The 17,798-nt window shown below is 36.8% G+C and overlaps 1 protein-coding gene across 13 annotated transcripts in view; it reads right to left on the bottom strand.

The window, feature by feature from the left end:
* Window positions 1-17,798, bottom strand: part of RAPGEF2 (Rap guanine nucleotide exchange factor 2) — a 193,083-nt gene that overhangs the window by 43,912 nt on the left and 131,373 nt on the right. For 9 of the 13 annotated variants that reach the window (XM_065693582.1, XM_065693572.1, XM_065693517.1 and 6 more), the window contains one exon: window positions 3,366-3,497. The exons of 3 other annotated variants lie outside the window; for them this stretch is intronic. In XM_065693582.1, coding sequence (XP_065549654.1) covers window positions 3,366-3,497 — 132 coding nt within the window. The remainder of the gene's footprint in view (window positions 1-3,365; window positions 3,498-17,798) is intronic. One more of the 13 variants, XM_065693551.1, reaches the window with a different exon arrangement.

The raw sequence follows: 17,798 nt of genomic DNA, 5'->3' as shown, positions 1-17,798 counted from the left end.
AACATCAAGGCTTATTTTATTTTGCTAAGCTGTTCCTATCCTAAAAGGAGTTCTTTCATGTGCAACATTTGATAAACAAATATAGTTACAGCATTAATATTTAAAAGGAAATATTCTCAGCTCAATGCTGAAAGCATCTGAAGATTCAGCTTCATGATTTATTCAAAAAAAATCTTAAAAGGCCATGAACACAGTTTCACTGCAAACAGCTGTTTTTAATGCTACAGAACTAAAACTTACTAGGCTGCAAAACATGACATATCATCACCTCAGATTTCACCAGTAAAGATCTAATTAATAGTATAACAAAAAAAATATTTTGTTTATCAACTGCAAGGTAAGACGGCAATCTTTCTAAATCCTTGTTGCCTACTTAGCCATAATGAACAGAAGTCCACCCTACTGGACAGAAAAATACTATTATATACAGATGATAAGAATTAGAGGAAAAACGACAACGAGCTTTGCCTAAGTTTTACTAAATTTGAAGTAAAAAGATGACATGTAGATGACTGGGTTATGGCTTACTGTTTCTCAACGAACATGTGCGAGAGAATTAAAAGACAAACAATTGAGAGAGAATGACTGAATCAACCTCTTGGGTTCAAAAAGTATTTCTGTTTATTTAATCCTTGACTTGAATTCAAACTGCAGCCATTTTATTTTGTTGCTGGCTTTTTTGTCAGTACTTTAACCTAACTTAATGCTGTTACATTACATTTCTCAATGACTGAAACTGAAGTCAGAAATCAATGATTTACCTCAATAACAGAAATCATTAAGTCAAACAACACTTGGTACCCTTTGGTTAAATTCAATAATTTAAGAACCTTATCACTTTCCACACCTACACTTGTCAATTTTCTTTAAATATGTGTACTAACACAAAAATTGTTACATTCCACAATACATTCTCATATTTCTTGATGTTGATATGGGCATTGGTTATTTAACAATTATTTTGACATTGTACAATTACACAGTTGTCAATACATCTTCAAGACATCTTTAAATGAGGTATTAATTGTAGACAAATTGCAGAAACTAGATAATACTTGACAGGAATGGAATATTTTTAAATTAAATTTAAAAGGATACTTTAGAAGTAAATGATTCCATGTAAATACTTCAGAAAACCATTAACTCTCTCCAAACACCAACTATTCTGTTGATTCCATCATTGCAAACAAAATTTATCATAGGAATCATACACCACGTTGAACGTATTTCTCTGAAGTTTCTGTTCAAATGTAAAGAACTGTACAACTGTTTGGTTTTAATTTCCCAGAAATTTGGTGATCTTTTTCTACAGTTATGAAAGTTTTGCTGAAAATCTTTGCAAAAAAAAACCTATTTTCAACTTATCCAGTGAGTAGCTGTACCACTATAACTACATGCCACCTACAACTGTGTCTCTAGAGATACTTGTTATTTTTATGTTAAGGTCTTTGGGATGAAAGATATGAAAATCTGTAACACTTGAATAACAAAGCTGATTTTACATCTTCTTCACCCTCACAGTATAAACCTGACTCCTGCTTCAAAGTAATCGTCCTCTCTTTAGAACGAATTCTGACAAACATACTTGACTGGCATAGACTATGTCTAAAGTATTCAATTACTTTGACATTTTTCACAAAAATAAACCTTTGCATTCTGCAATTACTGTCTAAATTGAACTGGGACCTTTTTATAGCCTCTCTTCTTCCACAGAAAAGCCTACAAGCTTATTCCCTGAAGCAAGCTGCATGCTACAAATATGCTTGCAACTGAACTTGTATGTATTCATATAAATGATGCTTTCCCCATTGTTAAAATAGCTATTTGCCATTAAATTTGCATTTTTTTAAGTACCCCAAACAAACATTACTCCTCTTTTAATAAACAGTACTTCATGTAGAAGTGGTCTTGTTAATTTTTTATTAGCATTCTGATAGAACAACATTTTAATTAGATTTGATTCCTTCTTTTTTTTTTCAGAATAACAGATTGCTGTATTTCCTATCAGGGTAAATCCCCCTTGGACATTGCAAAAACTGTATACATTAAGTGAAGGATGGAGACTTCCACATTTTATTTCATTTTGGGTTTTTTTCCAATTTATATGTAGAGGCAGCACACACACCTCCAAGTGCTCTAGGGACACCCTCTGGATCAGTTTCATGGTAACCCTCCAAACTCAAGCTGCTCCAAATGAAGAGCACAGAACTTTACAAGAAGAAGCCCCCTCAGAATAACCATTTAAAGTAAGTGTCACCAGTTCAATGTCCCCATCTTTCCCATAACAGCCAGGGGAGAAATCACTACTGAGGGGCTGGCACCAGATCTCTGCATGGTGGGGAAACTGGAATATGCCCCTCAAGTCAGACCAGCACAAGCTGCTCACTGTGTATTGCTTTCTCCTTGACACTGAAGAGGTTCTCTATTTTGAAGCCAACACATCTAAGAAATGTAAAATGCAGCATCAAGAAGAAAAGCCCCTGACATGACAAGGTCCCAAACCCATAGTTTTGAAATTCTGACCTGTAAACACCACAGCTGCTGTTATACGTATGGCAAATCAGACAAAGACAAATTGAAGTGCTAGAGTCAGGAACTGAACCACTTCACCTCCTAGGTCCCGCCACAGGCATCTGCTGGAGAGGCCACGCTGGCTGTCTATGCTAACATTAAGGAAGATTTCCTCATCCAAATATCACAAATCACAAAAAATAAATAAATAAATAAATAAATAAAAACATCAAGCACAATCCTGATACGTTGCAAAATACTATCTCTCTACATTGCCAACTCATATCCTGACAAACTAAGGCAACACAAGCCATGTCACTGTGCTACAGATTACTTGTCAAGTTTTCAAACATAGAATCATAGAGTGGTTAGGGTTGAAAAGGACCTTAAAGGTTAAAAGTTCCAACCCCCCTGCCATGGTCAGGGACACCTTCCACTAGACCAGGTTGCTCAAAACCCCATCCAACCTGGCCTTGAACACTGCTAGAGATGGGGCAGACACAACTTCTCTGGGCAACCTGTTCTACTGTCTCACCACCCTCATAATAAAGAATTTCTTCCTAATATCTAATCTAAATCTTCCCTCTTTCAGTTTAAAGCCAGGACCTGACCAGACTGCCAAGACTTCTCAAATATGATGGATAGTGACTTAGCAACTTTATCCACCAGTTCCCTCAGGACCCATGGATAATGAAATCCTGAAATTATTATGATTCAGATAAAAATTAGATCTTTTTAAGTCTATTGAAGGTTCTTCAGACAAAAACTGAGAATAGACAATAGCACAGGGTTTAGCTATAAACGTCAAAATTGCTGGCATTTGCACTTCACATCAGTATCCATTCCAGTCTTACCTGGTAGATATCAGAAAGGCTGCTGCTTCCTGAATCACTAGTGATGCTACATCCTGAGTGACTAGATGAAACGTGGGTCACCTGTGGGTGGAGACTGTCAGTAAGGTGCAGCTTTGTGAAATCTGCAGGAAGCTATAGGTGGAGCAGAAAAAGCATCATTACAATTTGAGGTAAATAACACAGCAAAAGGAATTAACATAAATTTATGTCACACTTTATTCTGTGCCAATACCAAATAAATTAAGAAAACTAATGGGGCTTGAGAATGCTGCAGAAAATTTTGAGTTTTGCAGGTTTTTTAATTCATGCAGAGGTCAGCAAAATACCACCAAATTGCTGCAAATACAAGATTTTTAAAAAACATGTCTCTGAGGACAAACAACAATGAAGCAATCACCCTTATATCAGAACTCTTCAGTATCTTGCTATGGGGTTTGACAGAATTCAATCACAGATGAATATTGTACTAGTTTCAATATCAATGGCTTCCTGTAAGGGGGTTAACAGCAAGTAAACAAGCACTGTTCTGGGCTTGCCTAGCTCCTTTGTGTCTGAAGTTAGAGTCAAGTAAAATCCAAGCCACTGACCTATCTGTTATACTTTAGGTGAAATAATAGGATGCCAAATAAGAAATGTGGGAAGACTGACACAATTGCAAAGACCTACAATCCTGAAATGCATTTGCTTACACACAGTGCTGAAGGATAAATCGAGACAATCTATTTGATGCACCAAGATTTGTGATGTATATTTTTACTACTGCTTTATGCACACAGCTGCCAGGAAAGTGTTTTAAGTAAACACTGTCGGACTGCAAAGTGAATTTGGATAAAGTAAGGTATTTTCTGTCTGAAAAAATGTTTAAATGCTATTTAAGGGGCAAATTGCTCCTCTTCGTAAGAGCTTCCCTATGAAGCTTGCATCTCACCACTAGTTAACAACAGTATATTAATGTATCAAGTTTGGTATGCAATAAAGGCTTTGACAATTCAAAAAAACCTTTCCTCATTAATTTCTTTTTTATTTGTTTCAGCTCAGGCAAGGTAGATACTCTCTACAGAGTGTGTTTGTACCAGGAATGTCACACAAAGTGTATTCACCCATGTCAGTTACGAATGCTACCTTAGCACTATTACCTTTCTCCCTGGATGGAAATGAAAATAAGACCTCATTCAGCATTAAGATGTAAGTCGTCAATCGGTATAAAAAGTTATGAGAAAAGAAATCTGCAAGTCACAAGACAGTGTGCTTGAGGAAATTATTAGCTCTATACAAATAAAGATACTGAATGATTTTACTGCTGTTTGCCTGGTTTACGTTTGCTTGTTTATGGAACATGCCCTAAAAGAACCTTGGCTTTAGGATTTGTGGTGAAAGCAGACAATTTGAAACCTTAGTCTTATTTAAACTGCCTGGCATTTCCTACATTCTAACACACCTGGAAATTATTCCTTCCTTATTACACTGCACCAGTGTAGTAATGACTGCAACAGTGACAGCAAAAATGGCTACATTTTAAACAATTCTTTCTTAATATTTCACAAAAGAGGAGCTAAAACCAGGAACCAGACATTAATAACCCTAAAAAGCTTCACTAAGCAAAGAGCTAGAGTTGACCTTCATATACTCATCAACAAAGGGTAGGCAATTAACAAAAGCAATAGTCTAACACATGCAGCCATGGATGCTGCCTCCAGAAAAATCTGGTTATGCTCACCGCTGATGATGATATACCAAAAGGAGAAAATACAGCATTAAGGAGTGCGTTAGTCACTGTTTAGAATAGTATCTGCGTTAGGATAGCAGCAGACTACTAATGCTACCTCCCTTTCCAACCCGTAAATTTTAATTATCACAAAAATGAAAAGTATATACTGATATCCAAGCCACTACATCAATTTTTTATCATTATTTGAGCCATTCTACAAATAAGTGTATATTTTGTAGGCAGAATGCATAGTAAGTGAACCACCACAGCTTTTGCAGTGTGTCAATGACTAATCCCAGAAGTACAATCTCTTCAAGCACTCCAGGCTAATTTCCAAGTCGAAATCCTACATATTATTTTAAGGTACATGTACAAATCATTTAAGATTCACACATTTAATGGTAGCTTGCAGAGGTACAGTATTTCATGGGGTTTACATTTTATAAAGTAATTACTTTAAAATCACAAATAAATATTAACTCCATAGGGAGGTGCATGTCAAGACAGTCTTGCACCAAGCCAATTTTTTATAGTGCCCTGCAAATATCTCCATATCATTAACAATTACATTTATTTTTTGTCAATGCAATAACAATTCTTAAGAACCTCACATCAAAGCAAATCCAAAAAAATGAAGTCAAACTATGTTTAACGTAATCACTGCAACTAGTGTTTTAAAGGAACAGCAAAGATTTAGGTTTTGTTATTACACAGACAATAGGAAGAGGCAGGGGATTCCACAATAACTGATTCAACATATTGCTAATAAAAGCAAGACTTCTCTTTTTCTTTTTTGGCTGTAATCAGCTGAATGTTTGGTTATTGTTGGTTTTAGAATAACTCCTCAAGTCAAAGACATGCTGCATGAGCTGGACTTGCCAGGTGGTGACAGCACTATGTCAGAAGCAGGCATTTTACTTAAGGCAACTCAACTAGCCACTTTGATCCTAATCAAATAGGACAATTTACAAGCAGAAAGCACATGCTCACATCTTTGCAGAATACTATGTCTCTGTGCTACATGCCCGAAAGCAGCATCCACTTCGACCGCCCCACCCCCAGGAAGATTAGGTGAGAAGTTGTGTGAGGAAAAGAAAAATTACAAAAATTAAGTAAGCTGAAACATTTAAATGATGAGCTTAATGAAAAGTGTGTGTGAGAAATACACACATTTCTATCTTAGTCACAAACTGCTATTTAAAACATTTCACATACAGAGTTGTACACAACAGGGAAAAAACGTAAAGCATCGATGACATGAAAAACCACATGTGCTTAAGTCTTCTGCGTAAGTGTGGTGGGTTGACCCTGGCTGGATGCTGCATGCCCACTAAAGCTGCACTCTCTCTCCCCTACACAGCTGGACAGGGGAGAGAATACATAACGAAGGGCTCATTGGTCAAGATAAGGACAGGGAAAGATCACTCACCAATTACTCTCATAGGCAAAAAGGGCTTGGGAAATAAGTTTAATTTATTACTAATCAAATCAGAGTAAGATAATGAGAAATAAAACCAAACCTTATGAAAACCCTTTCATCAACCCTTCCCTTCTTCTTGGGCTTCTCTTCCCTCCCAATTTTTTCTACCTCCTTTCCCTGAGCAGTGCAGTTGAACAGGGAATGGCGGTTTGGTCAGTTCATTACATGTTGCCTATGCTGCCCCTTCCTCCTAAGGGGGAGGACTCCTCCCACTCTCCCCTTTTCTAACGTGGGGTCCCTCCCACAAGCAACAGTTCTTCATGAACTTCTCCAGTGTGGATCCTTCCCACAGGATGCAGTTCTTCATGAGCTGCTCCAGCATTCCAACAAACCGTGTCTGTCTTGGAGCAAGCTGGCATTGGCTCTATCGGACACAAGGGAAACTTCTGGCAGCTTCTCACGGAAGCTACCCCTTGTATCCCCTGCTATCGAAACCTTGCCAGGCAAACCCAATACAGGCTACACTTGTCACTCAAGGAGCACAATGTTTGGTAAATGGTTTTAGGTATGCAGAGCAAGAATAAAATGCAGCATTCAACAACCTCAGTAGTGCCACCAACCACCACAAAGGTGTCTACCTCAATCCATGATATTTACATCCTATTTCTTACTTGCAGTGGAACGTGATTAAAAAAAATACCATAATGAAATCACATGACTGTACCCACTGAAAAAATGGCTAGGAACAATAACCTCTACTTTCAAGAAACATATGACAGATAATTTCACCACAACAGGTATATCTGCCTTGGTACTGAATTTCACTTTGTTACAAAATTTTCTGTGCCTGTATTCAGCTATCATTCCATTTAACAGTTCAGCACTAACTTTAGTACTTAGTATAAAAATAAAAACAAGGGTTTTCTTGCACTGTTTTAAAGTGCATATAGGCTAAATCTTGCACATCCTTTATCCTCCAGACCATGCAGCAATATGAGAAAGTCTAAGGACATACCCTTTGCCTCAGTAACATCACTTATCACAGACTGAAGACAACACAAATGGCATCAGAACTGAAGAGCCATGTTAAACTCATTTACCATTTTCATTAAATGATGACTGGTTTTAAGGAGTCATTCAAAGTACTAGGGATCAAAAACAACTTGCACTTTTTACATAACAAGCGTTTAGTTTTCTGCAACAAGAAACTACAGCTTTGCTGAAGCCAGAATCAACTACAGTATTTAACTTTATAACTGAACACTTGGGAGTCACAGCATCAGAAAGGACTAGGAGACACAGTAGAAACATAGAAGGGTAATTCAGACAAACTAATGCATGATTTGTTCTGAAGAAAATACGGTTTCAAAATACATTATATGTACATTGTATTAAATGATTAGTAGTCATTATAAAGGTCAGACAGCTGTCCTGATAACCTGTTTTTAGGATAACCTTCATAAGTGAGAAACATTACGGCTGCATACGCATAGATCTAATGAAGTATAACACAGGAACAGAAGTTTTTAATACAAAACACAAGCTGATAAAATAGATAACACCAAAGCCCTAACTTTAATTTGACAGAGGTCAAAACAGCATTTTATAAAAATACATGTAGCTCTCATTAAGTAAGCAGCACGTGTGTATACACACATTTAAACAGTTTACACACATGGATAGAAACAAGAGGAAAAACACTACATCTCAGAACTCCAAGTTTTTACTTCTTGAAAACCCTGAAACAAATGAAAACTTAAACAATTATGTGAAACTAAAGGACAAAGACTTATCTCCATTTTGAACTGTACAATACCTTAAGTCTTATCACATCTTCCTATCTTAAAAGCAGCATTACTTCCACCCTCAAAGTGAGTCACCACTTTATGCATGCAAAGTTAACAATTACTTTGCTCTGAATATGTTCCTCCTATTTTAAGAACATCATGATTTTCTCCAGCCCTACAGTGTGTCTTTCTGTACAACAGACAGTCTCTACTGCAACTCAAGATACCCTTTGGCTTCTCCTCCTCTAACGGCATTTTAAAAACAGAATATATTTTCAGCATATTTACTGGACAAGAAATTAAATATAAAAAAGGCATAAAAAGGTACAAAAATAGCAAAAAAAAAAAAAAATCAGCGAAATTATGCCAAAACTTTTCTTCATTTAAATATTATTTCTCCATAGTTAGGCTTTATTTTTGTTGTTCTTGTGAAGGGCTTTGTTTGGTTTGTTTTTTAAATGCAGTTAATATGTGAAAAAAAGTATAAAAGCAACGATGGGAAAGATGGACACAATAACTGAATTCTAAAATACAAGAGGGATTCTGGTTGGAGAGCTCCAATATACCACTAATTTTAGAGCAAACAATAAGCATTTTACAAACAATGTTTTCTACCGAAGGCCAGTCAGCACTTTATGAAATATTTATCAAGCCTGCAAAGTGACTGAATTATATCTGCAGAAAGATGTAATTAAAGAGAGCAAAGGTGTAACATTGCTATGCATTTCCCAACAAATGATCATGTAAGTAACTAAGTGCCACTGAAACAGGCCAAGCAAGCACAGTAGACGTAAGACAACACAAAATATCACCTTTATAGCCTCTATTTCCACTTTCTGAAATTAAAGAAATGCAAGCAAACACTGATTCTTCAGCCTCTAGCCACATGCATCCAAGTGCATATTCTATAGTGTCTCTCCACTAATAATATGATAAAAGCCACCATAATTAAAACCAAAAGTTGTTTATTTCTTTTATAGATGACAGTCCAAAAAATCTAAATAAATTAGAACAAAGTTATTTTGATATTCTGTATATTTTCGTAGGAAGAGCAACAGCAGCCAAATAAAATAAATACTATGCCTTAGTCTTTCCCACTTCTTTCCTCACCAAGACAGTAATTGCATTTTTTTATTTGCACTATAAGAGGGTTGAGCGCCAACCTAGTATTCTTCAGTATCCTATACATTCAGTAACATTTTATTTCACTATTTTATATAAATGTTCATTTTTATATTAAATGTTTGCAAGTCTGTTGTACATGCTTTAAGAATACACCCAGATTTATGTTATTTAATGACTGAAGGAAGAAATACTTCTAATAATGGTGGGTACTTATCAACATGTTATTTCAACATAATTCTTTTGCTAACCAAGAGAGACATCAAGAAGAACATTTTCATGGTTCACTGATTTAAAACACAACAGTCAATGTAACTAATTACAGAATAATAAAGTAATTTCTATCGATTCTGTCTACAGACATGATGCAGCCTGACATGTTCAGTGCAGAGTTAAATTTTAAATAAAAGTTTAAACTATATACAGTTCAACTTAGAATGCAATTCCCATGGAAGCAGGATTTCCTTGTACGTAGGGGTGGGATGGAAAACATCAGGAGTATCTATGTATTTTCTCTGAAAGCTCAAGCAACAGTGAAATAAAAACCTTCCAACTTGAATTATGTCTTCTCTCTATATCACTCACTTTATACAATAGTATCTTATTTTGAATCTCCAAATTTTCCTCAAATAGACATGCTTATGAGAAACCATGGCTCAAATTTCATGACGACCTACTCTTAAAAACATTCTTCATCTTGAGTACAACACAAAGCACAACCCATGTTCTGAAAACAGTGCATTTGGGTACTATTGCTGTTACAACAGTTTATATACAAAGCCCACAGCAGAATACCTTCAACAAAAATACACATGATAAGGATCTTTTCTGGCAAGCTCTTCATATTTTCCTCTGCCTATACTTTGCTATAGGTAGACCCCCAAAAAAACTATTTAGAGGTTTAAGCTAATACAACATGAGCTGCTGGTCTCAGGGAAAGACTGAGACAGAGCGAGCACACAGTTAACTTCATTTTGTTTCCCAAAACACACAACAGCCACTTACTGTACATCTCGTAGCTCTCAGCAGCTAATCCTATGAGCATTTCATGCATCGAATGCAATTATCTTTTGCTTGAAGGATTATTGACTTCTGCAGAGGGACAGAGGTGGGGAAATTTAAATGGGTGTCTGGGGAATTAACAAAAGCTCTCAGGGGCAACCCTTTTCAATGGAAAAGTACGAAATGCACCCCTGACACACACCCATCGTTATTTAACTTCTCTGTTGTAGGACCAGATCTATCAGCTACTCTGACAATGTTTGTGTCACAGGTTCAATGCAGCATTTTATATTCAAAAGTGTCTTCTTCAGGAAATCTGGCATAAACATTATTCCTTGAGCAAATACAGACGCCAATGTATTGGCAACAACTCAAATTATGTATAAAAATTAAAAAAGGGAGTTGGGAATTGCATCATACAGGTATTTACAGTGCCTATGAACCAAGAATAGAAATGAAAAAGAATGCAGAATGGATTTGAACTGAATCACACTAAACTGAACTAAATCCTTCTAAACAATTTTCCAAAGCTCTTCCAAGTTGTTTGAAATTCTGAACTCAAACCATTATAACATACTTACAATGAAAGGAACAAACCTGCAAGATCGCAATATTTTTATTTAGACCTTTACTCAGAAATCTGCCTCAGTCAGAAAACACCTGCTGAAAGCGTAACTTCTTTACTGGGCAACAAAGGATAACTTAGTACTTTTAAAACATGGGATCTGTGATGGCTTTAAAGTTAGAGCAGTTCTGCTCCAGGGATCAAACTAAAGAGACTGTTCTACAACTGTTTTGACTGTAGGTAAGCATCTAAGTACTGACAAATCTCTGATGACATTAACCACATGGAGAACCATAGGCTGCTAAAAATTTTCCCAAATAGTGCAGCAGAAGTGAAACCTTGCAGAAGGGAGCATGCAGGATTTTCAGGTCTTTCTCCTCTTTACATTAATCAGTTTGGTTTGTTTCATAAAGTGATTAGATATAGATCAGACCCCATTCTTCATCACTTTCAATTACTATGAAAAGCAGGATCTCTATTCCAGTGTATTATGTCTGCACATTTACAAGAACCTAACCTATCACTCTTGGTAGCGTGCTGCTGTCCCACCAAGCACTTGCATTTAGAGCTTTAACAGAGCCTGCACAGCCTACACCAGCATACATATTAACAACTTCCCAAAGACACTGAATAAAATTGGGAAGGGAATTAGTACTGTGGAAATATACATGATGAAAACTGACAACTAGGGACAGGCACACAACGACCATTGCCATTCAGGCTGAAGGAAAGACCATTCTGAGGCATTTCAATTGACTTCTGGAATATCTCTAGGGTAGAAGTGCAGAAAATTGAGCTCAACCACTGAACTTCAGTAAAAGCTCCCCTTATTTAATACCAATAGACTTGGAGGACAAAAAACCCCACAACATAATAAAGCCTGGTTTCTTAGGAATAACTGATTTTCATATTAACATAATGCATGTTCTAGTTGATGTTTTTCCCACAGTTAGATATTTATAAATACTTCCTCTTGTGGTTATTCGGGTGTTTAGTATGCTGAGAACTACTGCTGGGCTGGAAACTGAATGTTCTAATTTCAGGACTTCTGGAGGTTTATAAAGGTTAAATTTTGAACTCTTTGGCCTGTTACAAGAAACTGTGAGAGAGGAAGGAACAGAGAACCTGGTCAGAAACTTTGCTTCCACAGGAAGCCAGACAAAAGATTTATGCTTAAGGATGTAAAAGCAAAAAAAAAGTTCAAGAACACTTTATGCGGCCACGTATGTTTACAGGAAATGTGAATTGAGGCATTTTAAGTGAGATGTTTTAAATCCCGCAGAACATTTTAACCAATAAGGGGATGCTCACGTATACCTCAAGTACAGACTCATTTTTGGTTTGCACAAATCTACCAGGTGGACATAGGAGATGCTGAAGAGCAATTGCACCAGCAGGGATAAAACTGGTAGCACCTGCATCCACATTTTATTTTCAGCTTTAAAGCACCACTCAAGATTGAAAACCACTACAGACAAGTAAAGAGTCTAGCCCAAACATGAAAACATCTATCCTGGGCACATTTTAAATGGTAACACCAAGGACCTATGATATGTATACAATTCAAAGTGTTGAAGCCTTCAACAGTAGGGTGCTTTTACACCATGTGTTGCCTTTTTGTTTTATACCCAATCATGGAATATTTCATTTCATGGGTACAGCACTCTAGCCAATCTAACTGAGCTTACTTAAGTTTTTCAGACACTCATGAGGAGATGGATATTCTCAGTTTTGAACTGGAGCTGTTTAAACTGAATTACTGCAGTGTACTACTAAACTAGAGCACTGAATTTTACTTCACCGAACTAACTTCTAATAGTAAAAGGAATTTAAAAAAAAATTAAGTGCTACCAAGGATGTTTATTTTTTAAAGATGGGATCTGAAAAATGATAGCTATAGGAAAGATCTTAAAATTCCCATCTTGCAAAGTGAAAGGGAAAAAAACCCCAAAAGAAAATGGCAACACACTGGTAAATCCTGCTCGTATCACTGTTAGTACAAGGGATGAGCAGGACACTCTTCTGTGAGCATACATTCACTGCTACTTGCAGTTAAAGAAATACAATGCAGTATGCAAAGATGTGAGATCATGCATTTTGAAACAAAAACCAAGAACCTGGGAACTTATCTGTCAGAAATCACTGCCATAAGACTTTCAGCATATCAGCTTATCAGAAAGTGACTGAACTGTTCAGGTGATGCAGCAGAAGGAGAACCCAATGAGATCACAGCACTCATACAGAAATACAGAAATTCTGGGCTCTTCTCCATGGCCCCAGAAGAGACCTTATTTGGAAATGTTAAACACATTTCCAGCTTCATGTTTTCAATAAAGATGGACTTAAAGCCATGCGGATAGAGTCAGAAAACTATCAGGATTAACAGAAGAGAAACTAGTATTTGATAAAGTGCAAGAGAAGCATGGCTTATTTAGCCTGAGCTGAGAGAGGGTATGATCAGTATCAAGAAATAGGAAGGAGTAAAAAAGTATTTCTAATAAAAGGCAATGAATGTCAAGTCAGTGTCAAGCTGAAAGAACACACTGCCACCTAATAAACCACAGAGTCTCAAAAGCAGACTCCACAATAGCTGTGTTAGAGAAGGCTTTCAAGCCAAAGCTAAATGAAGCTATGAATGTGCTGTACAACAGTGTTTAATGGCACTGACCCAGAAAATCACTTCCAGATCCATGTCATTCCTTCAAACAGATAAATCTGGTATAATTCAGAAGCAGACTAACCAAAGGAGGAAAGAAAAAGACAAAAATCAACATGATTAACATAGCGACATTTTAGAGTTTCTTATTGGTAGCTTTTTAGTAAAGACCTAAGTATTCTGTATACTTCCAAGGAAAATGCTTTTAAAATACATAAATATGCAGGGAGTTGCCATGGACAGATGCAAAACCTAGCGATTTCCTTTTTTATACTGTGTCTTACCTCTACAAAATACTGGGTTAATTGAAAGAAATGTGATGAAAATTTAAAAAGACACGACTATTCAGAAGCAATTGATCGAAAATTTTGTTTGAAGTCTGATGGCTGCAGCCATGTCAATGCCACCCCTTGGAGCTTTAACTAAAGGATTATCTTTGCGTTATAGTATCAAGGAATAGTTAATGAGAAAAGTGGGTGGTTCTTTCCCAATACGACAACTTTGGTTTTCAGTAACTTAAGCAGTAGGAGAGAAATGCATAATTCTCAGCTAATAACTGGCTCCAAATATGAAATCGTGTACTTGCTCTATGTGCTTGCTCTACAATGGAAGTTTCCTCCTTTTTCCCTGTCTGACAATGAAAGATGCACACTCTGCTTCATCCCAAACAAAAAAAAATAAATAAATTGAAGAACTACAATATTACAAGATGTGTATCTCAACACACAAGTAGACACCAGGGCACTCGCTAAACCATGTTTTAAAGAATGCTCTGATTGTAGCATTCTTTAATGTAAGTCCAAAATGTGTATTACCATAATCATTGGTTTCAGATTGCTAATTGCATAATAGTGAGCATTTAAAAACAATGAAAATTTTAAAATGCTGGTCCAAAGAAGAGGCAAATAATTTTCCTTAGACATTGGAATGTTATTTTCGAAATAAGGCAAACTTTAAAAGAAGTGTTACTTAAGAACATCTTAAAGCTTATAAATAATACTTCTGAGACAAATGCTAAAAGGTTTTGTATTTGCATTATAGAGTAATGAAGGTAGCATCTCACTGTTTTTCTGGATAATGTAAAAATAGCACAGCAACAAGGCAACTCAAAATATTTTAAAATGACAGGTATTTCCCTTTATAAGTGACCAATGTTGCAAAATCTTAAAATAGTATGATTTTACCTTATCTATTTTTAATGTTTTACTAACATGCTACCAGCCAAACAGCTCTATTACTTATTTTATGAGTTTTGAAAGTGCAACTGTACTCATGCCATGGCAATATAACAGCAGTGGATGTTGCTGTAAAACTCCCCAGCTTTGCTTGCTCAGTGTTTCACATTTTTTGCCTCATATGGTAGCCAAAGAAAATTAATGAAGATTTTTCACACTGACACAAGGTTTTAAAACTCTGTGTGGTATCATGCATTCCTAATACCTCCAGAGTTTCTATTCTGTCACACAGAAAGAGATTCCAACTTCTTTGAACTACTAGATATTTACTAGTTTAGGCAAATGACCTACTTGTGAGTGCTCACCGTGATCATAGGAAGGGAAAATGTAAATGACCACTTTTTGCCATTTCATGAGTCTTTAGGAAGCACAAAGATGTCCCCTAAATTCTGGAGCATGGTGCAGCAACACCTGTGCAAAGCCACTTAAAATTACTGACACTGATCAACACAGAACCATCTTTTATATTAATAAAATTTCCATTTAATTCTGAAACAGCCTGCGGAGCTTTTCTCTGTAGTCTATGTGGCAGTTATTCAAAACTGTAATATCAGATGCTAAGCTCAATGAGCCCTCCCTTCCCCACCCCCCTTTTCTAAATCACCTAATTGCTACAAATGTCCATAACAATATATTGAAAAGATAAGTAAAACAAGACCTGATATGGAGCCTGCTAAAACCAAGGCTGCTTTAGAGCAAGGAGACATCATCAACTGAACCACGTTATTCTGCTTAAAATGCTGACATTCAGATGTGATTTCCTGCAACGTATCTGTGTCTTTGCAGGTGTGCACATAAGAGTTTAAATCATCCCTCATTTTCCTGCCTTTGGTCAACAGCATAATAAAAACACAATCCATGTAGCAACTTCTAAATTCTACTAACACCATGTAATATATTTAGGAAGAGATTTTACATCACAGATTGCAAAACTGCAGAAAAACAAACAGCATAGAAATCAGCTGGAAATACTAGGACCAATACTGGAAGCCTGTTCTACAGATACAATTAATGAACTCATCTTTGTTTCTCCCACCTACCAGAATATAAGCTATAGAGACCCAGGATGTGTGCACAGCCATCGCCTACTGCACAAGGTCACCTTGCAATAACCAGAAAATTTGAGAGTCAAAACTTCACTGCTGATTTATGACAGCGCTAGAACAGTCTTTGCTATAACACTGCATGGTGCCAGAGATTAAGAAGGTTAATTTGTTTCATTTAAGGGGTAGATGGTTTAGTTATTTACTGCATTAAGCATGCTTTCTCTGTGTGCTTAATGAATAAAACCCTGGCTGGAACACTGAACCTCCACTTAAAAACAACAACAACAAAAAAATCATATTACTCTAACTCAGGAATTCCTAAATTTAGTTTTCCCTGGGTACCATCATTGGAGAAAGAACAGGAATGTACAACACTAGTGGAAGTGGCAGGTGTAGGCGTGACATTTAGCTGTCTAAACAACCTCTTCCTTCAACAGGAAAGAGGCAGATAACTAGATTTTCTGTATACTAGTGCTGACATGCATGCCACTGTTTGTGAAAGTGTGCTTTAGTATCCATTTATTTAGGAATAGCAGCTGTAGTTGGGGACCTTGGACCTCTGCTGAACAGAAATATCTGAAATCCTTTTCATTGAATTGTAAGAAATCACTCGTGTTCCCATGAAGCTGAAAAAAACCCATTATCAACTAAAAGAACTGACTGTTTTGAGAACAAGAAAGACTGAACAGGACAGAAACTGGAGTCAGACCACAGAAGTCACACACCAACAGGTAAGGAGGGGAACACATAGCATACTGACTTCTACAGTTATTAACAGAAAGTAACAATGCTTTAATTTTGGTTTGCTTTTCATTCTGCTCCTACAGCTGTGAACAGCTTCACTTCTAAAAGAATCAGTACGAGTCTTCCCTGTTGCCTTAAAAAAAAAATAATCCAGTGGACCACCATCTCCAGATGCAAAGTTAATTATTTAAGTAGGTCACTTTACAAAGGCTCTGAAATCCATAAATTCATGTATTTCCTTTTCCTCATGGCTCCTTAAAAGAAAGGACAATGGAAAAACAAGATCTTCTATATTATTTATGGATCTTTCAAACAAAATCCCTCTACAGTCAGCTGCTAATTCAAAGGCCAAAAAACCTAACTAAAAAATCCACTGGTGATGTGGGTCAAAACTGAAAAGGCAAGCACACCAGGGAGATACATCCAAGTCTGACATCTGGCTCTTTCCTGAGCAATCTAGAAGAGTCAAGAGCTATTGCCTGCCAAGCATTTGGAATATTTTATTTTCCTAGCTTGTTATCATGAATACATTAAGATTTAGAGGTCAAGCTGTACCTTGAATGGGGAAGCAGCAGAGGCAGACAATGTACAATGCAGGCTTTGAAGAACTTTTAACTACTTAGGTACAAGAAAGAAGTAAGTCAAGAGCACAGAAAATGCAGTTGGGTTAAAATGAGAACAGCGATGATGGCTCAGCAAAGCTCAAATACAGCTGACTAAGAAATAATTTGCACAATTCAGTTTAAATTTCCCCAAAATCGGGAATGGATTCTCCCTCCGCCTCCCTCCCCCCCCCCCCCCAAGGTACAATGTTCTTCATCACCCCATTTTCGAGCCATCAATCCCACTACCAATATTAAATTTACAGTCTAATTCTGCAGCCACATTCTCTCTCTCAGGCATTACCATGCCCTTTCAAATCATCCCACATTAGATGATCTGACCCACCTTCCTGACACTAATGTAACTCCACAGTATTCTTTAGGTTGGCAGGCATGCAACAGCAGATAGGCATTTAAGAAACAATGCTGTGGATGGAGTCCTAAGAGCACAACCCAGCTCCCATTCTCCTGGCTCTGCAGGGGTAACAGCAGCACAGAACAGTAAAAGCCTATTTTTAACTATAAAGCAAGCCAACATGACTAAAT

This window comes from Lathamus discolor, chromosome 1 (assembly GCF_037157495.1).
Source record: "Lathamus discolor isolate bLatDis1 chromosome 1, bLatDis1.hap1, whole genome shotgun sequence".
Taxonomy (NCBI): domain Eukaryota; kingdom Metazoa; phylum Chordata; class Aves; order Psittaciformes; family Psittacidae; genus Lathamus; species Lathamus discolor.
The sequence above is the reverse complement of the archived record's forward strand: the minus strand, read 5'-3'. Positions and strand labels throughout refer to the sequence as shown.